The following is a 24,402-nucleotide window of genomic DNA, read 5'->3' on the forward strand; positions in this document are numbered from 1 at the left end:
TATTCTTTTATGTAAAAAATACAACTCTTTATTGTAAATATAAATAAATTTTGACTCATTTTACGAATATAGATTCGTGAGACTATTTCATATCATATCATTTCTAATAATAATAATAATAATAATAATAATAATAATAATAATAATAATTAATGTTACAAAATTGAGCTTCGGGGTGTTTTCCTGTCATGCAAATGCGTTAACACAAATGAGCATAAAAACAAAGAGAAACGAGCTTCAATTATTTGAAAATGGCCGCAAAACAAAAATTTCTCCCATGCCCATGTGACAAATTGCAAGATTCCTGCAGGGGGTGGGGTCTCTCCTTTCGGACCCATGAATCAAAATTCAAAATCTTGAGTAAATTTAATCCTAAAATAAAGCTCCAATTTCATCTATGCAGGCTCATGTGAAACGCCAAGTCTCCATTATTCCCATGATTATTTGTCTCCGCTTATCCCCACACAATTTGAAATACCGGATACAGCGCAAAGACCTCGAAAAGGGAGCTCCTTTTTTATCAACAATGGCTGCTCCATTTTCCTTGAAAGATTGAAAAGCTTGTAGTATCCAGTGAAACAGTGAGGCCCGCCTGTGTCTTTTCAAGTTTTCCGGGTAAGAAAAATCGCAGCCAAATATGTGCAGATTGTTCTCTGTTTGCTTTGCTTCTTGTTTTACTCCTCAATGTCTTGAAAATGGCAAATGTACGAGGAAGGAGTGTTATTTCTCCGTGGTTTTTTCGTTGTCTTTGGTTCTAGGAAATTGTTTCGCTAGTGACTGTGTTAAAACTCTTCATTGAGCAGAAAGAGGCAGATTTGGAGACTCCTTTTGTGGTTTGGATAACTTTCTTCATTTTTTGTTGGGTCACTGCTTGATATTTTCCAATTCTCCGGAATTCTGATCCCCAAAGATCCATCTTTTTTTTTGTTTTTGGTTACCCTTTTTCTGTTCTTGCCTCTGTATTCCTTGTGTTCTTTTTGGCATCTCATGTGTGAGGTCAACTGTATGTAAAGAGCATTCAAAAATTGCATTTATGGGTCATTTCAAGCTACTTCTCAATGTTTTCTTTGTTGGTTTTCATTTTATTACTTCTTCTCATCTTCCTATTTCTGTTTATTCGTTTCAGATGCTTAATCTTCTGCAATAAATTTCTTTTTTTTTTTCGAAATTTTATGCAAACTTCTCAGCAGGAGTAGGCACCATTTATCCCTGATGGGATGTATGTTCTTAAGTTGCGTAAAGTGGCCCCTTGGATGGTAATTAGAAACACTTTACATCACGGGGCTAGAATAGTAGAATGGTCCATGGACCATGCTTGTGAGTACAATAATTATTACATATCAAGCACTCCAAGAATTCTTGTCTTAAAGTTGTCTTTCAAAAATGGAAAATAAAATTTTTTTGAAGTTACATTGATCAAGTAAAAAGGGACTGTAGAGTCTGTTTGATTAGACACTAAAAGTTTGCTGGATACTAAAATTATAATGTTTATTTATTTATATTATAATCTGAATTCCAGTTTGGTGAGTAATTAATTTTGATGGAAATGTAGGTCATAAATGATCCATCGGATGCTCCTCGTGCATTAAATTTCATTGGATTCCCCACATCTGCCCCTTAGCTTGTGGTATTTTCTGCAATTTGCAGGTCTTGTGGGGCAGGAAGCATTCAAGAAGATATTATTTTGCAACTCCATTTCACATTTTTGCCTGAGAGTAATTAAGATAAAGATATGCAGACTCCCAAAGCAAGGTAACTTTCTGGTGTAGCTTTTTTAAAAAAATGTTCATATTCATCAGTTAGTTTCATTTTAGAGCCATGTCTTGTGATGAGACTGACTTTATTTAAAATTCCCACTTTCATTTCTTGATGATTTGGCCACTTATTTTGCTTCTACGGATGATGAGTGTGATGCATAATGTAATGGTTTTTTGGAAAATTTGGGGCTGGAACGCTTCACCCTATGATAATCCTTGTTCTGCAATTTCTGCTTTAGTTTCTATTTTCCAAGAATATTTGGTGAATTACGTAATCATTTTAACAAGCTATATTAAGCATAGTGATGGTTAGTTTTTTGGGGTATTTTTGTTTTATATCTTGCACTAGCTGGGATTGTTGTCTCCATTTCAATATACCTAAACTTTTCATTCATCTATTCACTTCCACAATACAAGTTACATTTTTTCGTCATTGCCTTTCGTCACTATAACTGAACAAACAAGCAGATGATTTGATATGCGTAATAGCAAAAACACTGAATTGTTAACTTGTGAAACTGTAAGAACGTTTTGCATTCCAAAGTGTCATAATATTGTTTTTTGAGTGCAGAACGAATTCTTCTGGAGGGCCTGTAAGGACATCTCCTCGCTCTACTTCAACCGAGGTGCCTCAGAAAAACTCGAGCCCTCAAGCTGAATTAACTCAAAAAACTTCGCCTCGAGTCGTTCGCCAGCTCAAGTCAATTCCACGATATTCAGACCACACCGCGTCGTCTTCCAACTTAGCTAGTAAAGCACCGAAGGAGGGAAGCCCCAAAGATTTGGAGCGCAAGTCACTTAGAAGCCCAGTATCTGAGGTAAAACAAATGTTCTTATGCTTGTCCTTAATTTTTTAAAGTCTATGTCTGTGAACTAAGTATTGTATTTGGGCTGCTTCACATAGGTTGTAGTATTTATATAGTCTCTTATTTCACTTACGGTGCAATTTACGAATGAATTGAATTGACTAGTGGGTTTTTTAATTCCGCTCTTCACAGAGCTTTTTGAGTTCGAGTTTTCGCTTAATTGATCTTGATAACTAAGTTTGGACCAAATGAATCAAGCTCAAAATTTGAATGTTCGAGCTTGGAGCTTTTTTAAAATTCAAGCTCAACTTGAATACGAGAATGAGTAGTATTCAGCTCAATTCTATTATATGTTGTGGTCGTATACAACAATATTGGCTTGCATTATACTATGGTAATGGTTTATGTTCGTATCTCTGGCAAAGTTTCATATTCCTAGTCTTGTTTACACAAATTATCGAGTAAAATTTCGTCATTCAATCTTCAGAGCAAGCACCGCCCTGGTAAAGTTTCCGATCTAGAGACTCAGATTTCTAAGCTGGAGAATGATCTGAAAATTGTCAAGGATCAGTTATGCTCAACAGAAGCATTAAAGAAAGAAGCCCGGAAAGATGCTGAGGAATCAAACCAAAAGCTTTTAGCGCTGTCTTCAAAGCTTGAAGAATCTCAGAAGCAACTTCTTGAGCAGTCAGCTTCCGAGGAAGTTCACAAATTAGTGCTCCAGGAGGCGTTTGAAGGGCATGATGAAGAATTTCAATCTCAACTTGCGGCTATCCAGAGACAGCACTCCCATGATTTATCCTTGTTAGCTTCGGCCTTGAATGAGATTGAAAAACTTAAGGTCGAGCTTGAAAATTTGACGGAGTCTGAAGCTACATTGACCAAAAATTCAGAATCAGCACAAAGTGATCTCTGTGTGGTGAAAGAAAACTTGGCGGAAGCTCTCTTACTTGTGGAAGACATGAAGAACCAGTTAAGAGACAGCAAAGAATCCGAGGCCCAGGCACAAGAACTCGTGGGAGAAACTCTGACCCAACTAGAAACAGCAAAAAAGATGGTGGAGACACTTAGATCGGATGGATTGAAAAACATGGAAGCATACGATACCATAGCTTCTGAACTGGAGGAATCAAGGGCTCGTGTTAAATATTTGGATGAGCTTGTAAGGAAACTTGAGGATGATATTAGCAGCAAAGACTCTCACACGGAAGAGAGAAAAGGGGAAGAGTCCACTGACACAGAGCTTATATCTATGAAAGTTGAAGTGGAACAATTAAAATCGGCTTTAGAAGCATCCGAGGCTAGATACAGCGAAGAACAAGTTCGAAGCACGGAACAGATGAGAAAGACTTCTGAAATGGCGGAGCAGATAAAGTCGACATCAAGTCAGAGAGAAGCCGAGCTCGAGATGGAGCTAAGGAAATCTAGATACGAAGTTGAAGAGTTGAAAGCCAACCTGATGGATAAAGAGACTGAATTGCAAGGTATCTGTGAGGAGAACGAGGGACTGGAGATAAAACTGAAAAATACATTGTCGGGCCAGAGGGAACATGAACTGGAACAAGAACTCAACAAATCAAAGGCAGAGAGAGAAAGTTTGAAATCCCTTTTGATGAATGAAGAGATGGAGTGGAAGAAATTATCAGAAGAGAACGAGAAGTTGAAGCATGAAATCAAGAAAATCGGCAATGGTAAAGTTAGTGATGAGATTGTTTCAGATGTAGATGCTGCTGGGATGGCAGAAAGGGAAGCTCTAACGAAAATCGGGTACATGACAGAAGAAATCGACAAGAGTAACAGGAAGGCAGCACGAGTGGCTGAGCAGCTGGAAGCAGCACAAGCAACTAATGCAGAGATGGAAACCGAGCTACGAAGGCTAAAAGTGCAGTCAGATCAATGGCGCAAGGCTGCAGAGGCAGCAGCAGCAATGCTTTCAACGGGGAATAATGGCCAAATCAAGGAGAGAACTGGATCAATGGACAGCCACTTCAGCCCTCGAATGGGAAAGTTTGGATCACCTTACGCAGATGATCTCGATGAAGAGATACTAAAGAAGAAAAACGCAAACATGATAACAAGGTTGTGGAAGAAGCAGCAGAAATAGGATCTGTTCGCTGACTGTGGCCAACTTGTTTCATGAGATATTGTGCACTTTCTTATCAGTATCGACTAGAATCTTAATCAAGACAAATAGACTATGGTTTCATCTTCCCTTGTCCCCTTCTCTCACAAGTTATTTACACTTTGTAACTGGTATTGGCTGAAGAACCTTGGTTCCCATATGATAGAACATAATATATTATCCCTACTATTTCTAACACGATAATTTCCAGACTGATTTTTGCTCTCTTGCTTGGAAATGAATGTGTAATTATTTTATTTTATTTTTTTGAAAAATACATTTTTATACCTTTCCATGATTTTAGCCCCAGCGGGTACTTCATCACTCATCAGTTCATTTCCTATTTTTTTTTTTAATTAATTGAGTTGCAAATATTTCTATTATTGGATTGAGAAATAGAAATTTTACTTTAATAAATAATGAGTTTCATTGAATAATTTTAGTTAATTTATATTATTTTTACTAGAGCATCTTTTGTATTTACTAATGTAATTAAACTAAATCTTTATACACTTAAATTTGATTATTTTTTGTAGAGTGGATGAAGTTATAATTAATTGTCCCCAAATAATAAAACAATTGTATAATAGTTTAAGAAAGTGAGTTTTAATATTGGTGTGGTAGTAAAATCATAATTAAATTTTTGTAGAATGCAACAATTGTGGCAAATAAAATAATATAGAATATTTTAAAAATATTGCTTTTAAAGTTGATGAGTTGGATCATATGAGTTCTATTTTCATACAAAAATCGAATTATTTTGAAGTTAAAACTGTAATAAAATAGTGGGATGAGTGGGAAATAACCTACTTGCTTAAATGAGATAATTGTTTTTAAAACATTTTAAAGCATGATGAGTCATTTTATCGTAGTCCACGCAACACACCTAATATTAATTGACTGCGAAAGAGAAGAGGTCACCGCTGTTCGATTTAACTGAGATTAATTTCACTAATTTCAAACCACAATGCTTTTAAAATAAAGTCAAGTCAAAACTTTACGATACGAAATTGACTTTACATGTGGTTCAATTTTAGACTTCTACATTTTCATTTTCTCTTGCATTGCATTTTTTTTAACCAAAAACGTTAAATAATCGTTTTACATTATGTTTTTGGGGTCATATCGTGCATTTAAGGTTTCCAACAATGTTATATGATAGATCGCTTGGTATTATATGGAAATAAATATTTGTTTTAATGGTTTTAGTCGTCAATATTTTGTAATTTAAAAAAAATAGTTTAGTCATATCAGACTCTCACTATAAAAAAAGAATTGCATACATAACTATTAGCTATATATGTGTATACCATAGTATTATCATTTTGCAACCACAATCAATTAATTACATTAAAGTATCAAAAGTAATTTAAGAAATAAAAAAAATCAAAATAATATTTTCTTGTAAATTTATTTTGACTGGTTGCCGATTTGAACACATGATTTTTTGGTCAATGATGAAATTCTACATTGACTTTTTAAAATTTAATCCATCGGTGGACTTGGTCCAACGTTTGGGCGTGCCTCATGGGCAATACCGCACAATAAAATATTTAACAAGTTGATTTGAAAAACGAGGAGTTCTTTAAAAATATTATCATAATTTTTAATAATAAAATAAAATTTGTGCATTTAATTAAATAAATGTTACCAATCATGTGGCCAATAATATATTTTAATTATCGGATGTCCCCGAAGGAACTTATATATTTTAATTATATAAGAACGAGATAAGCTTGACTTGGTTGCTAATTGCTATATATGATCATTATTATATTTTAAGCCTCGGAGCTAAGATCTTAGTGATTTCTCTTGACGTGGCATTTTTAAGTATCAAAATATAATTTAGAATAATTGTGCTCAAGTCTTGGCCAATTTTTTCATAGATTTTCTATAATACTTCATTCCTTTGAGAAATGATATAAAAAATAACAAATTCGATTGCTTAAAATCACTAATATTTATTGAATTAAGATAACATATTGAGAAAACGTAAACGAAAATCATTAATGGCATGGATTGACTACGAAATATATATACAAATCAACTGGGGCCATTCCTAGGATTTTATGAGAGTCACAAAATTCAGTCCCTTGTTATCAAATTTTACAACATAGGTACTGATTATGTATATATAGACACCAGCGTACAAATTTATATTTTATAAAACTTCATTTGTAAACAAAAAAAAAAACTTCATTTCAGTTTTTAAAAAAGAACTAACAATTACAACACTTTGGATCAAAAGAAAACATTTTTTGTAAGGTAAAAAAACATTTTTTTTGAAAATTTAAAAATTAGATGGTGTTGATATAGATAAATTGATTTATAATAAATCATCGTGTATAAATGATAGGAAATCAGATAAGTTTGAAGAGAGTTTAAGGTTGCGCTTGAATTGAAGGATTTGAAATCAATGGATTTCGATTATAATTTTAATGTTAACAATGTAACATAGAAAAATCTCAAATTCATAGCTTAATTATTTACACATTACTTAGATGGAGTAAAAAGGATTTTAAATCACCACTTTATTGGATGAACTTGAAATCCATCACAACTACCATGAATTACTATATAAACATAAAAAAATGGATTTGATGTTTGTGGTGCTACTTCTCTAAACAACAAAAATGCATTTGAAATCCATGGATTTGAAATACTTCAATCCAAGCGGAGCCTAAAAGAAATGGAGATTTAAAGATATTTTTTTTAAAAAATTAAATGAGGATCCTCCAAATTGAAATTGATTGATGATATAAATTTATAATATATATATATATATATATGTATGTATATATATATATATATATGTATGTATGGTTTGGACTTTTGGTATAAACATTGCCTAACTTCTACTTTAAAGGTGTGAATATTTTCCATCTTAGCTTTTTAATGTGAAAAAGACATAAATGTTCCTCGTGTTATACAATTCCGTGTCCAGATACCATTGAATCTGACTCTTTTAAATTCATAAGTAATCATAACATAATTAAAATAATTAAAAAGAGAGGGGGGTGAGTTCTCTAATCGCGAATAAAGTTTAATTTACCATTACAATTTTACGTTTTATAGAACTAAAAAAAGAACTTAATTAAACTATTTTTTATATATAAAACATTAAACTGAAACTGGTCAAAGAAACAAAAAATAGAATATAAAAAGCCAAAATGTTTTATTCGGTTGATTTTTTTTTAATTTATCGTTAATCTAGTGCAACTTGTTCCTCCCGTGCATTCTCGTTTCTATGGGTCTTAAGTAATAATATTGGCAACGTGCTAATCAACTTTTGACTTTCTAAATAATAATAATAATAATAGTAATAATCTAACATATCATCTAACGGAAAAAAATTAATCAATCGATCAAATCAATAATCCTCGTTGATAAATTGATAATAATAATAGTAATATTATTATTATGTGTTAAGCGGAAAAACCGTGGTATTTTTTTTTCCTATTATTTCTATAATAACTCTTACTATCTATAATTCTTTTATGTTATTTTAAGAAAGAAATGATTAATAATTTTTTAAAATAAACAATTCTTTTCAATTCTTTCTGATATGCATATTATCTAGTAATAAAATTTTTAACTTTAGTTTGGATTGTAAAATACTAAATTAGCCTATATAACTTTAACTCTCTAATTACACAATACATAAACATGCATGAATGTGTATTATTATTGAAGTGCTAGTTTAAATATCTTACACGATATATTAAAGTTGGACTAACAGAAATAAAGTAGTCACGACATGTATATTTTTTTCATCCGAAATTACAAATATTGTTAAGCATGAAAAATTTAATTTAGGTAAATTTATTTTTATTTACTTAATTAAAATTAGTTTAATGTTAAATTGTTTTTAAACAAAAAATAGGCTTAAATTTACTCGTTTATTTATCATTTCTTGAAAAAAAAAATCATAAGCTATCCATTTCTCTCTTGATTCAGTATACTAATTATTATAATTTAATCAAAATATACTAATTATTACTATCATTATTCTATTATCTTTTATTAATTTATTATTATCATCATCATTATTAATTAATTTAATGAGTAGACCAAAATGGTTGACAAGGCACAACACACTTGCAGAAATGAAGACCATAGGATTGACGAAAGATCAATATCAGCCGTCGGATCAACGGCGGCTGTAATAATATAACATCTTTTTCAACTCAACACAGTCTTGCCCAATAAAAGGAGGAGTCTTTCTTCTCTCCTTCCTCACTCCTGCCATGCACCTCACCTCCCCTCCATCCACAAATTCTATGTATATATATATGCCAATATATACATACATTCAAACCCATCAAGCTTCGAGCTTTTCGATCGAATTCCAAAAGGGTTCATAAATTTATATAGTTTTTGACCAGAAAAATGGCTGATTTGGGAGCTGCCGGCGGCCAGTACCCAGATTTCCCGGCGGTGGCTACGCACGGAGGGCACTATATACAGTACGATATATTTGGTAATAAGTTTGAGATCACCAATAAGTATCGCCCTCCCATCATGCCCATTGGTCGCGGCGCGTACGGTATAGTATGGTAAGCAAAAATCTGTTCTTTTTCTTTTCAATTTTCTTTTCTTTTTTTTTTTTTTTTCCAAATAATCTCATGTGTAATAATGGGTTACAAATTTCAATCGATGAAATGAAGAGGGCAGAAGTTAGATTTTTTTAGTTGTTTTGATTATTGTTTATGTGGCTAAATTACATAGTTACTGGAATTGATTGTTGTCTTGTTTTCTTTGTTAAAGCTCGGTTAGGAACATAGAGACTAATGAGATGGTGGCGATCAAGAAGATTGCCAATGCTTTTGATAATTACATGGATGCCAAGAGGACCCTGCGTGAGATTAAGCTTCTGCGACACTTGGATCACGAAAATGTTAGTTTTTTTTTTTTTTTTTGATGTTTTATATTGAGTTTGAACTCTGGCTCTATAATTTGGTTGCTGAATAATTGGAGTAACATGTATTATGTATATGCCTTGAATAGCAGAGATTCATTTTATCTCTAATTTTCACTCACAGGTGGTTGCTATTAGAGATGTAGTTCCACCTCCATTAAGAAGAGAATTTAGTGATGTATACATTGCTACCGAGCTAATGGACACCGATCTTCACCAAATAATCCGGTCTAATCAGAGCTTATCAGAGGAACACAGCCAGGTAACTATTAGTTTAGTGCATTTTTCAAATGTTTCTTTGTCTAGCATTTAAATATCAAGAACAGGAGCTAATTAATTCTAACATATTATGTTACCATTCGGCCTACTTTTCCAGTACTTTCTGTATCAGATCCTCCGAGGACTCAAGTACATACACTCGGCACACGTGATCCATCGTGATTTGAAGCCAAGCAACCTACTTCTGAATGCTAATTGTGATCTAAAGATATGCGATTTCGGCCTCGCTCGGCCTAACACGGAGAATGAGTTCATGACAGAGTATGTGGTGACTAGATGGTACAGGGCACCCGAACTGTTGTTGAATTCCTCTGAATACACCGCTGCAATCGACGTGTGGTCTGTTGGTTGCATTTTCATGGAAATGATGAATCGGAAGCCTTTGTTTGCTGGAAAAGATCACGTGCATCAACTGAAGTTATTGACAGAGGTACTTATGATATGATATGAAGCTAGAAATATAAGGATTTCAACATTGTTTTTTTGGGTCAATTAATGATGTTCGAAGTTTGTTACAGCTTCTTGGCACGCCCACAGACTCTGATCTAGATTCCAACAGATCAAATGAGGATGCAAGGAGATACATACGGCAACTTCCCCGACATCCTCGTCAGAATCTTGCAAAAGTTTTTCCTCATGTAAATCCCCTGGCCATTGATCTAGTTGATAAAATGCTGACAATCAACCCAACCAAGAGAATCACAGGTAATTTTCGACGATATTTATGCTGCGAGTTTGATTATTCAGTTTCCGGTATTTGTGCTAATTCGGTTATATGCTACATGTACTAATGATCGTGCTTTTGTGACACTTTTGTTCAGTTGAAGAAGCTTTGGAGCATCCTTACTTTACAAGATTACACGATATATCAGATGAACCAGTGTGCCCCGAGTCATTTTGTTTCGATTTCGAGCAGCAACCCTTGACAGAAGAGCAGATTAAGGAGTTGATATATCAAGAAGCTCTGGAGATGAATCGAACATACGCCTAACACAAATACTGCGATGATCAAAAAGAATATTTCCACGAGTTATCGAATATATGGTAGTTATGGTAACTTAAAGAATTTCCGGAGACTGAAGCTATGACGTGAAGTGCTTGGTTTCTTGGACAAATGGCGTCAAATTCGAACCATCATCTGTTTTTTTTATTTATTTTTTGCTTGGACTAGGTTTGGTACCTGTGCAAGTTTTCTTGAAGGTTTTTTTTTTGTGTGTTAAACAGGAGAATATAAATATTATTATTCTTTTAATCTTTAAGGGCTTGTGGCTTTTAAATTTTTATCGCTAATTTTTTTTTTTTATTGGCTTGGTAAATTTATCCTCTGTACAGAGTGCATGTAAGTTGAAACATGTTATTGCTAAAATAATGCTTTTGGTTTCGGATTCCAGTTTTTTTTTTTTTTTTTCCTCAAGTAATTCTAACGTGAGAGGCTCAGAAATTTACATATATGAGATATGTTGACTCATTCTATGTAGGGGTGTTCATCGGTCGGTTCGGTCCGGTTTTCGGTTTTTTATTTCGGTTTTTTCGGTTTTCGATTTTAGAAATATATAATCCGATATGCAAACCGTTTTAATTCGGTTCGGTTCGGTTTTTTACTAAATCGGTTCGGTTATTTCGGTCGGTTATTTCGATTTTGATATAATTATTTTAATTAATATTATAAATATATTTTAAAATATAATATGTTATCTTTTAAATGATTTTTTGGTAAAATATTTAAATTCAAAGTTTAAATGACTTAAATAAACAACAATCAACTAAAAATTATTTAAAATGATTCTTTATTCATTAGGTATCATCTCATAAAATATATAATATAAACAATTATATAAATAAAATTATTAATTTAATAAAATTTCGGTTTTTTCGGTCGGTTCGATTTTGAGATATATAATCCGAAACCGAAACAAATAAATTTCGGTTTTAACATTTATATCCGAATTTCAAATTTCGGTTTTCGGTTCGGTTCGGTGTTTGGTTTTTTCGGTTTGGATTTCCAGTTTTTTCGGTTTTATCCAAAGTTTGAACACCCCTATATACATGTAATGAAAAAAAATAATATTTTTGAGATACAGTCAATACGTGTTATTAATCTGATGAGATATTTGTTTTATAAAATTACACGTGATACCATATCACATAAATTTTTGTAGTTATATTTTTATCGCATAATTTCCCTCTCTCTTCATCCTTTTTGGCTTTTAATTTAGATTAGTCGCGCATGTGTCCGATTAAAATACGAATATTATTTATTGTATACATATATTATATGTTTGTTTCAAATTAATTTAAAATTGAAAATAAAATGAGTTGCATATGTAATTAAATATGAATATTATTTATTATATACATATATTATATTTTTATTTCAAATCAATTTAAATTAAAAAATAAAACGAAAGTACACGATTGGAGATTATCATTGTCAAATGAATTTTGTCATCGTTTCTGATTAATAAAAATTACAATTTTCCTGTAAAAAAAAAAATAAATCTTCACAAACATGATACATGAAAGGTGATGACAATTTTGTACCCAAGTGGTTTCAATTAGGTAACATATTTTATAAGAACCGACCAATTTTAAATAAAATTATATTATTTAATAAATACATCAAAAGTAGATGGAAAAGACTATACAACACAATTGAATTGGGAAAAAAGAATCTTTCGAAAACTATTAGATGAAGTGTTATCAGCTAGTTGGTTTTGCAAGGAAAAAATTTTAATCTAATCTAAACTTGGTCATAAATATACCAGCTAAAATAAATCACGATGAAAAATATAATGAATAAAATAAGGCATGTCGCGAAGCCGCGAAGGTTGATTTCCAACCCAGATCCAGTTTTCATATTTCTCCAAACATACGACATCAAAACAGTGATTCAGCTAAACAGATTCTTTACGCGTAGTCACAAAAGAATTATGTCCATCGAAACTAAGATCATCTCAAGATGACAGGTTTTCGAGTTTGAAGGTTGTAAAAATGTATGGGCTTCGGATCTTCTATTCCATTCTATGCACCACAATATGCTACACACCTTATTTAGCTTGACAAAATCTTCCATAATTAAATTATTTCCTAATTATAGTATGAACAATATAAGGAATTTGTTTTTCTAATTAATTTATAGTACACGGAAATAAGATTTTTTGTTTCATGTATTTTTATCCATTAAATTACAAATAAAAAACTTAAAAATAAAGTACCATGTACCGATTAACTCAAATTAAAAAATATATTTAAATAAATTATTATTATTTTAACTTAAGAGAGCATTTATATTTATAGAATTAAAATTTATCAAATATATTTTTACTAAATATCTAACTAGTAAAAACAAAAGAATCATATTAAATTCTCACTGAAAAATTTCTTCTTCAAAAATAAAAAATTGCTACTATTGTTTGTTGGTGACTATTAGATTCCCTGTAAGAAATTTTCTTCGTACTCTCCTCAAAAAAATCAACAACTTGCTCCTATTATTTTTTTGTGATTGAGGTATGTAATTAATTGTATTTTTATTTTGTTATGAAATCCAGATCAATTACTTGTGTATATATATAAAAAATTATTCTTTTAGTTCCACGTATCACAATATTTTTTCTCCAATACTTGATACAAAAAAATTTAAATTCGTTAGTTCATATGACATCGAATATGCATAGATATGGTTTTTCAAATTTTTATTTGTCATTAATTTTCGTTGTTGAATATTGTTTTTTGTAATATAGAAATTAGTTCAATGAATATTATTTTTATTAGAGATTGAACTTTGCAGGCAATGGAAAAAAATATTATCTTGAACGATAATCTTACATCTCGTAGGTTGGATTTCGATCAAGAAAATATTATGTCAGAAAAAGTTTGTGAAAATTTAAATAATGATTATCATACTAATATTTTGAATACAATAATTCCACAAATTGGTATGAAATTTGAGAGTGAAGAAGAAGCATATAACTTCTATAACAATTATGCGAAGGCGGTTGGTTTTAGTATTCAAAGACGTGCATGCCACAAGATAAAGATGAAAATATTCTTGATAGATCATTTTGTTGTTCGTGTCAAGGTCAAAGAGAAAAGGATAAGCGAGATGTTTGTATTAAATCTCATCGTCCTGAAACAAGAAATGGTTGTTGCGCAGAAATGAAAGTTAATGCTCGTGAGACAGGTAAATTTAAACTTGTTAGTTTTATTGCTGCTCATAGTGGACACAATTTGGTTAGTCCAAATAAATCTCATATATTGAAATCTCAAAGAAAAATAACTACTGAACAAGTGACACAAATATCTAAGATTGACAAATCAAGGATACCGCCAAAGGCAGGATTGAACTATATGGCTAGTCAAATTGGTGGACGTGAAAATGTTGGGTTTATTCTGAAAGAGTGGGTGCCCGGTTAGCAAACTTGTGGCTAAGGGCTTTTATGACTCTATGTATAAACAATCTTTGTTTAATATAATTTACATTCATTAATGACATTTTCTTTGTCTTTCTTCATATTGTTATATTGTGATATACTATTGTTGTTTTGATAAAGACCTTGAATATACTATAGTGTAAGTAAGATGAGATAGTGAATAAACAGAGATCACTATTATGAAACACATCTTATAGTCACTGTATATTCTAAACAGTTCCTAGTCAATTGAGCCGTCTGCTAATAAGGATAAGGATCGCTCGAGATTGAGACTAGCATTTGTGATGCCAAGTACCACGTTTCATTGGTAATGGACATGGAGATGTTCAAAGCATGCAAATGGATATTCATATGATGAATGATCGAACTACCCTATACGGACTTTCCAAGTGGTTATTGAAAGAGTGGGTGTCCGGTGAGCCAACTTGTGGCTAAGGGCTTTGATGACTCTATGTATAAACAATCTTTTGTTTAATATAATTTACACTTTTATAAAGGCGTTTACTTTATCTTTTATCATATTATTATGTTGTGACATACTATAAGATGTTTAGATGAAGACCTTGAATATACTATAGTGTATGTAAGATGTGGTAGCACATAGGGTTGGCTATCATGAAACACATCTTATAGTCACTGTATATTCTAAACAGTTCCTAGTCGATTGAGCCGTCCGTAAATAAGGATAAGGATCGCTCGAGATTGAGACTAGAATTTGCGATGCCGAGTACCACGTTTCATTGGTATGGAACATAAAAATGTTCGAAGCAGGCAAATGGATATTCATATGATGAATGATCGAACTACCCTATCCGGACTTTCCAAGTGGTTATCACTTATCGAGTGGATAAAGTCCGCGGTTTTGGTTGTACACCATTAGTCCTTACTACTTGAAACATCATTGAGACTCTATATGCTAGTACTGTGCTTTGACTCGTTTACCGACTCTATTAGGGTCATCAGGTGTCGGGATTGGGTACAGTTACGACACATATAGGAGTCGATGCTTTGTTGTCAAGGATTCACCACATACTTGCGAGTGTGGATATCCTATGCAATCTGAGGAGATATTAGTGTGACGAATCTCTGGCCAGAGTACATGATGTGTTTTAAGAAATGGTTTCTTAGTAGCACATGCGATGTCACTATTTGATCTTCAAGATGCATTGCATAGTTATCGAATCTCGAACGACTCTCGATTTACCAATGGTTGTTGATTCGATCGGGATATATGGATGAAGGGACCGTACTGTACGCTAACCAAAATATATTGGTTCTTGCAGGCACTATCAGTGATACCTAGGGAATCATGGGGCGATGTTGCTAGGCGCTCTTACCATGATTCGATGGGCAAGTCGGAAATTGTTGTTCCGAGTTACAAGGAGTTGTGAGCCCACGGCTAGCTGTATCCCTGAACCATTGAGGGTCACACAAGTAATGGATTTTTAATCCCCGTTGAGATAGTTAAATTTAAAGAGTTAAATTTAATGAACAAAGAAGTGGGACTTCTTATTTAAGAGTAGAGGGAGTAAGATTTCCTAAAATGACATAGGGATGAACATTTTTGGAAATCACTGAATTCGGATTCAGAAAATTTATCTTGAATTTAAAAGATGCAGAAATGGTTTCTGTGCACATTGGTGAAATTGGTTTATCAATCCGAGTCACGATGAATTTTATATTAATTTTTGAACATGCGGGCTTTGCTTCTCAGGCTTGAACTTATGACTAATGGGCCCTAAGCTGTTAGCAGCCCACATTATAAATAAGTTATTGCAGTACAGAAATTACACAACAGAGGTCACAATTTTCGAAAACCTTAGCTGTTTTTCTCTCTAAGTGGCCGCCCCCCTCTCCCTCTCTGCTCGAAAATTCCAGCCTGTGAATTTTGAATTTGCAGTCTGGTTTAACGGATCAAATTCGTTAATTCTCTTCGTAGAAACTTCTGATAGATTTTCTAGTGCAATCTATCAGAGGGATTAAATCTCTGTTCGTGGACCTGATTGAAGAACAGTTCGTCCATCAGTTCCTGGGATATACAACAAGAGCAGAGTAATCTGTTGGTGTCCATAATCTCGATTCGAGATTGGAGATAAAAATTTAATTGTGATTTAATTTTTACACGCACAATTTAATCGTAAAGTTTTGATACCCATTATGGAATCGTTCCATATAAAAATTTTTAAACTTCCGCTGCGCCGGGTATCAATTCTGATTGATCTGAACACCGTTCTCCAACAGTGGTATCAGAGCCAGGTTGCTCAGATCAAGCGATTAAATTAATCGATTGTACAAAAATTTTTTAAGCCTCGGTTTTTGAAACAAAATAAATTTTTTAAAATAAATTTTTTTTTTTTGGGAAAAACACGGGCAACGATTGGATCGCTGCCCGGGGGCAGCGACGTGATCGCTGCCCAGCGCACGGCGCTGCCCGGCCCGAGCCCCTTTGGGGCGCGGGCAGCCCGGGAGCGTCCCGGGCGGCCCGGGAAAAATTAATTTTTTTTTTATTTTAAATTAAAATTTTAATATGTTAAAATTCTATTTTTGGTCCGATCGAAAATTGTTTTTGATTGGTCCACGAGGCGTCGGATCGAATTGTTCGAGTCCGAAAATTTTAAAATTGATATTTGGATAAATTTGAATTTTTGGAAAATTTATAGATTTTATCCGTTAAATCAGATTTTATGAAATTAATTATTTTTGGTACAATTGATGATAATATATGATCTTATGGAAATATTGAGTAAAATATGATTTTATGTATAAAATTGGATTTTATATGTAAAATATGATTTTATTTGATAAAAAGATAAAATATGATTTTGTATGTAAAATAAGATTTTATATATGGAATATGATTTTATCCTTTTAATTTAAATTGCCATTGCATGTTATCCAATAAATTAATTTTGAATTAAATATTATTGGATAAGGATGATCGATTGCCATGACCAATTTTGTAGGTGTATGTTAGGAATTTACATTTGTTTTTATTGTTGTTGGATTTATTAATGGGCCTGGTTTATGGCCCAATATGAATTGTCATATGTAATAAAAGTGGGCCTGGTTTATGGCCCGTTCTCACCCCTTAAAATGTATCCCCTACTTGTCATAGTTATTTATTGTAAATACATTAGACTTAGTGGGAGATGAAGATTTGAAGATGGAGGTGGGCCCAGCAGACAATAAAGACAGAAGAAATGTAAATTGGAAGCTCAATGTAATAGGATTGCATTGCATACCTGCATATTACCTAGGATTGGACTTAGACTCGTGATTGGCAACCACGGGTCGATTAGAAATGGAATCGATCATCCTATATAATATATGATATTATCGTTGTATGCATATTTTAGACTAAATTGTATGAATCCGGCAAGCATACAAATTTTAAATGATGAGACAAATTTTCAAAATTAAAATCCCTCATTTTAAATATGATTTAAAATTGATATCAAGATAAATAAAGGAAATTTAAAATTGTTTAAATGTTCCTACCTTCCATCAACGATCAATGTATGAGATGCTACCCGCGGATACGGTCCGGCTCATATTATTGGGGGGGCCCGTTCGTCGGAAAGCTGCACATTGGATCGACAAATGTTGTAAGTTGGGTGGAACTCCCATGAGATCGGCTCATATTATTGGGGGATTCACATGGCGACCGTCCATCACAACTTAATATTGATGGGTCATCTTGATATGTCACAATAAACGGCGTCATATTATTGGGCCCTTATTGGACATGAGGTAAAAACGTGGAGGTTGCTTTGGAAGCAATTGGGCTCTACCTTTTGAAAATTATGGTTGGCTGATATTATTCGGGACCATAGTTTGTCAATTGGACTCCATGTTCCCACTAAGGAAAATAGTTTCCCGTTTTCACTAGAGGGTAGTGAAATCGTTAAAATAGTGGGAGTGAGATTCATAAAATAAATTTCGCCTATTTTATGTCTTAGTAAATTAATTAAACAATCACTGATAATTGTCTGTTTCTTTTCAGTATTTCATTAAGATGAATTCGTGCAATCCACTATTCTCTATCCTCGAACAAAATAAACTGACTGGCGCAAACTATACGGAATGGTTCCGTAAGTTGAAGATTGTCTTAACCTCGGAGAAAATGCTCTACGTGTTAGAAAAATCTCCTCCGAAGGAAGCACCAGCTGATATAAGTCCAGAAGAGTTGGCCAAACTTGATATATGGTGGGACCATGATATCAAGGCCAAATGCTATATGCAAGCCTTGATGTCTGATGAACTCCAGAGGCGATTTGAGGATACCGTGAATGCTGCTGACATTCACGTACAACTCAAGGAACTTTTTGGGGCTCAATCGAGAGCTGAAAGGTTCGCTACTGTAAAAGAGCTAATGACGTGTCGCATGCGTGAAGGAACTTCGGTCCGTGATCATGGGGTACGAGTGATTTGGCTCATACAGAAGTTGGTAACGCTTGATTTGGTGTTGGAGCATGAACTCAACGTGGACTTATTACTTCTCTCTCTTCCTTCTTCGTTTGACGGATTTGTGGTGAATTTCAATATGAACAAGATAGAGGCCTCCCTTGAAGAGATGGTCAATATGCTTGTAACATATGAAGCCACTTTAAAGAAGGATAAACCGGTTCTCTTGGTGGGCTCCTCTTCCTCTGCTAAGAAGGGGCCAAGTACAAAGGGTAAAAAACGTTCTGCCCCACCCAAGAAAACCGGACCCGAGAAGAAGAACAAGACAAAGGCTTCAAACATGGAAAAGTCCAAGGATGTTTGCCATTACTGCAAGAAACCCGGTCATTGGAAACGTAACTGCAAGGAATATCTAGAGCAGTTGCGAACTGCGAAGGGTATGTTCTATATTGAAATAAATGTTTCACTTAATACTACTTCTTGGGTATTGGATACCGGATGTGGATCTCACATTTGCAATGATTTGCAGGTGATGACAAGAAGTCGCAAGCTTAGAATGGGTGAGACCCAGCTGAGGCTAGGAAATGCTTCTAGAGTTGAAGCTAAAGCTGTGGGAGATGTTTATTTAATTTTGCAGAACGATTTTAAGTTACTTTTAAGAGATGTTTTATTTGTTCCAGATTTGATTAAAAACATTATTTCTGTTTCTATGCTTGATAGAGATGGTTATTCTTGCAATTTTGTGAATGGGATTTGCAATATTTACAAGAATGAATGTTTGATTGGAAATGGACAACTTGAAAACGATCTATATAACTTAAAATTAAAAGACGTTCCAATAAATTATGTTGATAAACCGGTAACAACAAACAAAAGGAAAATCGATAGTCAAAACCCGGCAAACCTTTGGCATGCTAGGCTAGGTCATATTTCCTCAAGGAGGATGAACAAGCTAGTGGGAGAGGGCATGTTTGATATGTCTGATATTAACTCTCTACCTACTTGTGAGTCCTGCCTGAAAGGAAAAATGACTAAATCTCCTTTTAAGGGGAAACCTGAGCGTAGTCAAAATCTGTTGGATTTGATCCATACAGATGTTTGTGGTCCATTTAGAATTGGTACTCAATTTGGCCACACCTACTTCATTACCTTTACTGATGATTATTCAAGGTATGGGTATTTATATTTAATGAAATATAAGTCTGAAGCATTTGAAAAGTTCAAAGAATTCAAGGCTGAAGTAGAAAACAAGCTAGGTAAAAGTATTAAAGCACTTTGATCGGATCGAGGTGGAGAATACTTAAGTACCGAGTTTTTGGACTATCTGAAAGAGAATGGGATTCTCTCTCAGTGGACTCCTCCTATGACATCACAGCTGAATGGTGTTTCGGAGCGTCGTAATCGAACCCTGTTGGACATGGTTCGATCCATGATGAGCTTCACTGAGCTTCCACCTTTGTTTTGGGCCTACGCGCTTGAAACGGCGGTGTTGTTGTTGAACAACGTCCATACTAAAGCAGTGAACAAAACACCATACGAGTTATGAAATGGCAAAGCTCCTAAGTATTCGTACTTGAGGATTTGGGGATGTCCTGCTTACGTGAAGCAGACAGTGGGAGATAAGTTGGATAGTCGATCTACCTTATGTTATTTTGTAGGGTATCCGAAGAATTCAATCGGATATTATTTCTATCATCCTACTGAAACAAAAGTGTTTGTTTCAATGAATGCCACCTTCTTGGAGAAGGAGTTCTTATTGGATAAGAAAGGCGAGATGATGGAACTCGAAGAAATTCGAGAAGAACCCGAAATACAAAATAATGATCCTACACCTCAGGAACCATTGATGGACACGCCTATACCTAGAAGATCCGAGAGGACTTCTAGACCTCCTATTCGATATGGTATTCTTCTTGAAGGGGATCAAGATGAACCCGACGTTGGATGTGATCCAAGAAACTTCAAGGAAGCAATTTTTGATGCGGATTCGAATTTATGGCTTGAAGCTATGCAGTCGGAAATAGATTCGATGCATACAAAACAAGTTTGGTCTTTAGTAGATCCTCCCGATGGAATTGTTCCAATAGGGTGTAAATGGATCTACAAGAGAAAGCTTGGGCCTGATGGTAAGGTATTGACCTACAAGGCACGATTGGTGGCGAAAGGTTATACTCAAAGACAAGGAGTTGACTATGATGAAACCTTTTCACCAGTTGCAATGTTCAAGTCCATAAGAATCCTTATTGCCATAGCTGCTTGGTATGACTATAAGATATGGCAAATGGATGTGAAGACTGCATTTCTTAATGGAAACATTAAGGAAGAGATCTATATGACGCAGCCTGAGGGATACACATCCATGGAAAGCGAGCATAAGGTATGCAAGCTTCAGAGATCGATCTATGGTCTCAAACAAGCATCAAGAAGTTGGAACCAGAAATTTGATGAAACAATAAAGGATTTTGGTTTCATCAAGAACCCGGAGGAACCGTGCGTGTACAAGAAAGTAGTTAAGGATGCTGTGACATTCTTAGTACTTTATATTGATGACATCTTACTCATTGGGAATGATGTAGGGATGTTGCAGTCAACAAAGATATGGTTATCAGGTAGATTCTCGATGAAGGATTTGGGTGAGGCATCCTATATTTTAGGGATACAGATCTATAGAGATAGATCTAAGAGAATGATAGGACTCACTCAATCAACTTACATCGAAACCATATTGAAAAGGTTTTCAATGGATGGGTCCAAGAGAGGACATCTACCTATGTGTCATGGAGTTTCTCTATCCAAGTCCATGTGTCCCAAGACTGATGAAGAGATAGAGAAAATGACACATGTACCATATGCGTCAGCCATAGGTAGTATCATGTATGGGATGATATCTACCAGACCGGATGTAGCATTTGCTCTGAGTGTCATGAGCAGATATCAAGCTAATCCCGGTCAAATGCATTGGAAAGCCGTGAAGGACATTCTTAAGTACTTACGAAGGACTAAGAATATGTTCATGGTATATGGAGGAAGAGAACTGAAATTGGAAGGCTATACCGACTCTAGCTTCCAAAGTGACGTGGATGACTCGAAGTCAACCTCTGGATTTGTGTTCATGCTCAATGGGGGTGCTGTCTCTTGGAAGAGTTCCAAGCAGGACACCACAGCGGATTCCACCACTGAGGCAGAATACATTGCGCATCAGCTGCTGCTAAAGAGGCCGTTTGGATGAGGAATTTTGTCCAAGAGTTGGGCGTCATTCGTGAAGTTGTTGGTCCAGTCCCGGTGTACTGTGACAACACGGGTGCCGTTGCTCAGGCAAAGGAACCAAGGTCTCATCAAAGATCCAAACACGTACTGAGGAAATACCACATCATCCGGGAGATCGTGGAAAGAGGAGACATCACTGTCGAGAGAGTGGCCTCTGCAGACAATATCGCTGATCCACTTACTAAGCCCTTGCCAGGACCATTATTTGACAAACATCGCGAAGCAATGGGTCTACGTAGTATGACTAGTTGGCTTTAGGGCAAGTGGGAGATTGAAAGAGTGGGTGCCCGGTGAGCCAACTTGTGGCTAAGGGCTTTGATGACTCTATGTATAAACAATCTTTTGTTTAATATAATTTACACTTTTATAAAGGCGTTTACTTTATCTTTTATAATATTATTATGTTGTGACATACTATAAGATGTTTAGATGAAGACCTTGAATATACTATAGTGTATGTAAGATTTGGTAGCACATAGGGATGGCTATCATGAAACACATCTTATAGTCACTGTATATTCTAAACAGTTCCTAGTCGATTGAGCCGTCCGTAAATAAGGATAAGGATCGCTCGAGATTGAGACTAGAATTTGCGATGCCGAGTACCACGTTTCATTGGTATGGAACATAGAGATGTTCGAAGCATGCAAATGGATATTCATATGATGAATGATCGAACTACCCTATCCGGACTTTCCAAGTGGTTATCACTTATCGAGTGGATAAAGTCCGCGGTTTTGGTTGTACACCATTAGTCCTTACTACTTGAAACATCATTGAGACTCTATATGCTAGTACTGTGCTTTGACTCGTTTACCGACTCTATTGGGGTCATCAGGTGTCGGGATTGGGTACAGTTACGACACATATAGGAGTCGATGCTTTGTTGTCAAAGATTCACCACATACTTGTGAGTGTGGATATCCTATGCAATCTGAGGAGATATTAGTGTGACGAATCTCTGGCCAGAGTACATGATGTGTTTTAAGAAATGATTTCTTAGTAGCACATGCGATGTCACTATTTGATCTTCAAGATGCATTGCATAGTTATCGAATCTCGAACGACTCTTGATTTACCAATGGTTGTTGATTCGATCGGGATATATGGATGAAGGGACCGTACTGTACGCTAACCAAAATATATTGGTTCTTGCAGGCACTATCAGTGATACCTAGTAAATCATGGGGCGATGTTGCTAGGCGCTCTTACCATGATTCGATGGGCAAGTCGGAAATTATTGTTCCGAGTCACAAGGAGTTGTGAGCCCACGGCTAGCTGTATCCCTGAACCATTGAGGGTCACACAAGTAATGGATTTTTAATCCCCGTTGAGATAGTTAAATTTAAAGAGTTAAATTTAATGAACAAAGAAGTGGGACTTCTTATTTAAGAGTAGAGGGAGTAAGATTTCCTAAAATGACATAGGGATGGGCATTTTTGGAAATCACTGAATTCGGATTCAAAAAATTTATCTTGACTTTAAAAGATGCAGAAATGGTTTCTGTGCACATTGGTGAAATTGGTTTATCAATCTGAGTTACGATGAATTTTATATTAATTTCTGAACATGCGGGCTTTGCTTGTCAGGCTTGAACTTATGACTAATGGGCCCTAAACTGTTAGCAGCCCACATTATAAATAAGTTATTGCAGTACAGAAATTACACAACAGAGGTCACAATTTTCGAAAACCCTAGCTGTTTTTCTCTCTAAGTGGTCGCCCCCCTCTCCCTCTCTGCTCGAAAATTCCAGCCTGTGAATTTTGAATTTGCAGTCTGGTTTAACGGATCAAATTCGTTAATTCTCTTCGTAGAAACTTCTGATAGATTTTCTAGTGCAATCTATCAGAGAGATTAAATCTCTGTTCGTGGACCTGGTTGAAGAACAGTTCGTCCATCAGTTCCTGGGATATACAACAAGAGCAGAGTAATCTGTTGGTGTCCATAATCTCGATTCGAGATTGGAGGTAAAAATTTAATTGTGATTTAATTTTTACACGCACAATTTAATCGTAAAGTTTTGATACCCATTATGGAATCGTTCCATATAAAAATTTTTAAACTTCCGCTGCGCCGGGTATCAATTCTGATTGATCTGAACACCGTTCTCCAACAGTTATCACTTATCTAGTGGATAAAGTTCGCGGTTTTGGTTGTACACCATTAGTCCTTACTACTTGAAACATCATTGAGACTCTATGTGCTAGTACTGTACTTTGACTCGTTTACCGACTCTATTGGGGTCATCAGGTGTCGGGATTGGGTACAGTTACGACACATATAGGAGTCGATGCTTTGTTGTCAAGGATTCACCACATACTTGCGAGTGTGGATATCCTATGCGATCTGAGGAGATATTAGTGTGACAAATCTCTGGCCAGAGTACATGATGTGCTTTAAGAAATGATTTCCTAGTAGC

The 24,402-nt window shown here is 34.7% G+C and overlaps 2 protein-coding genes across 3 annotated transcripts; both read left to right on the plus strand.

Moving 5' to 3' along the window:
• Nucleotides 1–305: 305 nt before the first annotated feature.
• On the plus strand, nucleotides 306–4,897 carry LOC140887817 (interactor of constitutive active ROPs 3-like). 2 transcript variants are annotated; one of them, XM_073295311.1, is made up of 4 exons: nucleotides 306–615; nucleotides 1,553–1,752; nucleotides 2,329–2,575; nucleotides 3,051–4,897. In XM_073295311.1, exons 2-4 carry the CDS (start codon nucleotides 1,733–1,735, stop codon nucleotides 4,665–4,667), a joined length of 1,884 nt encoding a protein of 627 aa, XP_073151412.1. In that variant the 5' UTR covers nucleotides 306–615; nucleotides 1,553–1,732; the 3' UTR covers nucleotides 4,668–4,897. The 2 variants fall into 2 exon arrangements, with proteins under 2 accessions (XP_073151412.1, XP_073151413.1); XM_073295312.1 differs by having other exon boundaries at nucleotides 1,648–1,752.
• Nucleotides 4,898–8,980: 4,083 nt separating this feature from the next.
• On the plus strand, nucleotides 8,981–11,141 carry LOC140886352 (mitogen-activated protein kinase 3-like). The gene is made up of 6 exons (XM_073292892.1): nucleotides 8,981–9,241; nucleotides 9,453–9,582; nucleotides 9,728–9,865; nucleotides 9,980–10,312; nucleotides 10,401–10,587; nucleotides 10,704–11,141. Exons 1-6 carry the CDS (start codon nucleotides 9,075–9,077, stop codon nucleotides 10,871–10,873), a joined length of 1,125 nt encoding a protein of 374 aa, XP_073148993.1. The 5' UTR covers nucleotides 8,981–9,074; the 3' UTR covers nucleotides 10,874–11,141.
• The last annotated feature ends 13,261 nt before the right edge of the window (nucleotides 11,142–24,402 follow it).

This window comes from Henckelia pumila, chromosome 3 (genome assembly GCF_033568475.1).
Source record: "Henckelia pumila isolate YLH828 chromosome 3, ASM3356847v2, whole genome shotgun sequence".
NCBI classification, from domain to species: domain Eukaryota; kingdom Viridiplantae; phylum Streptophyta; class Magnoliopsida; order Lamiales; family Gesneriaceae; genus Henckelia; species Henckelia pumila.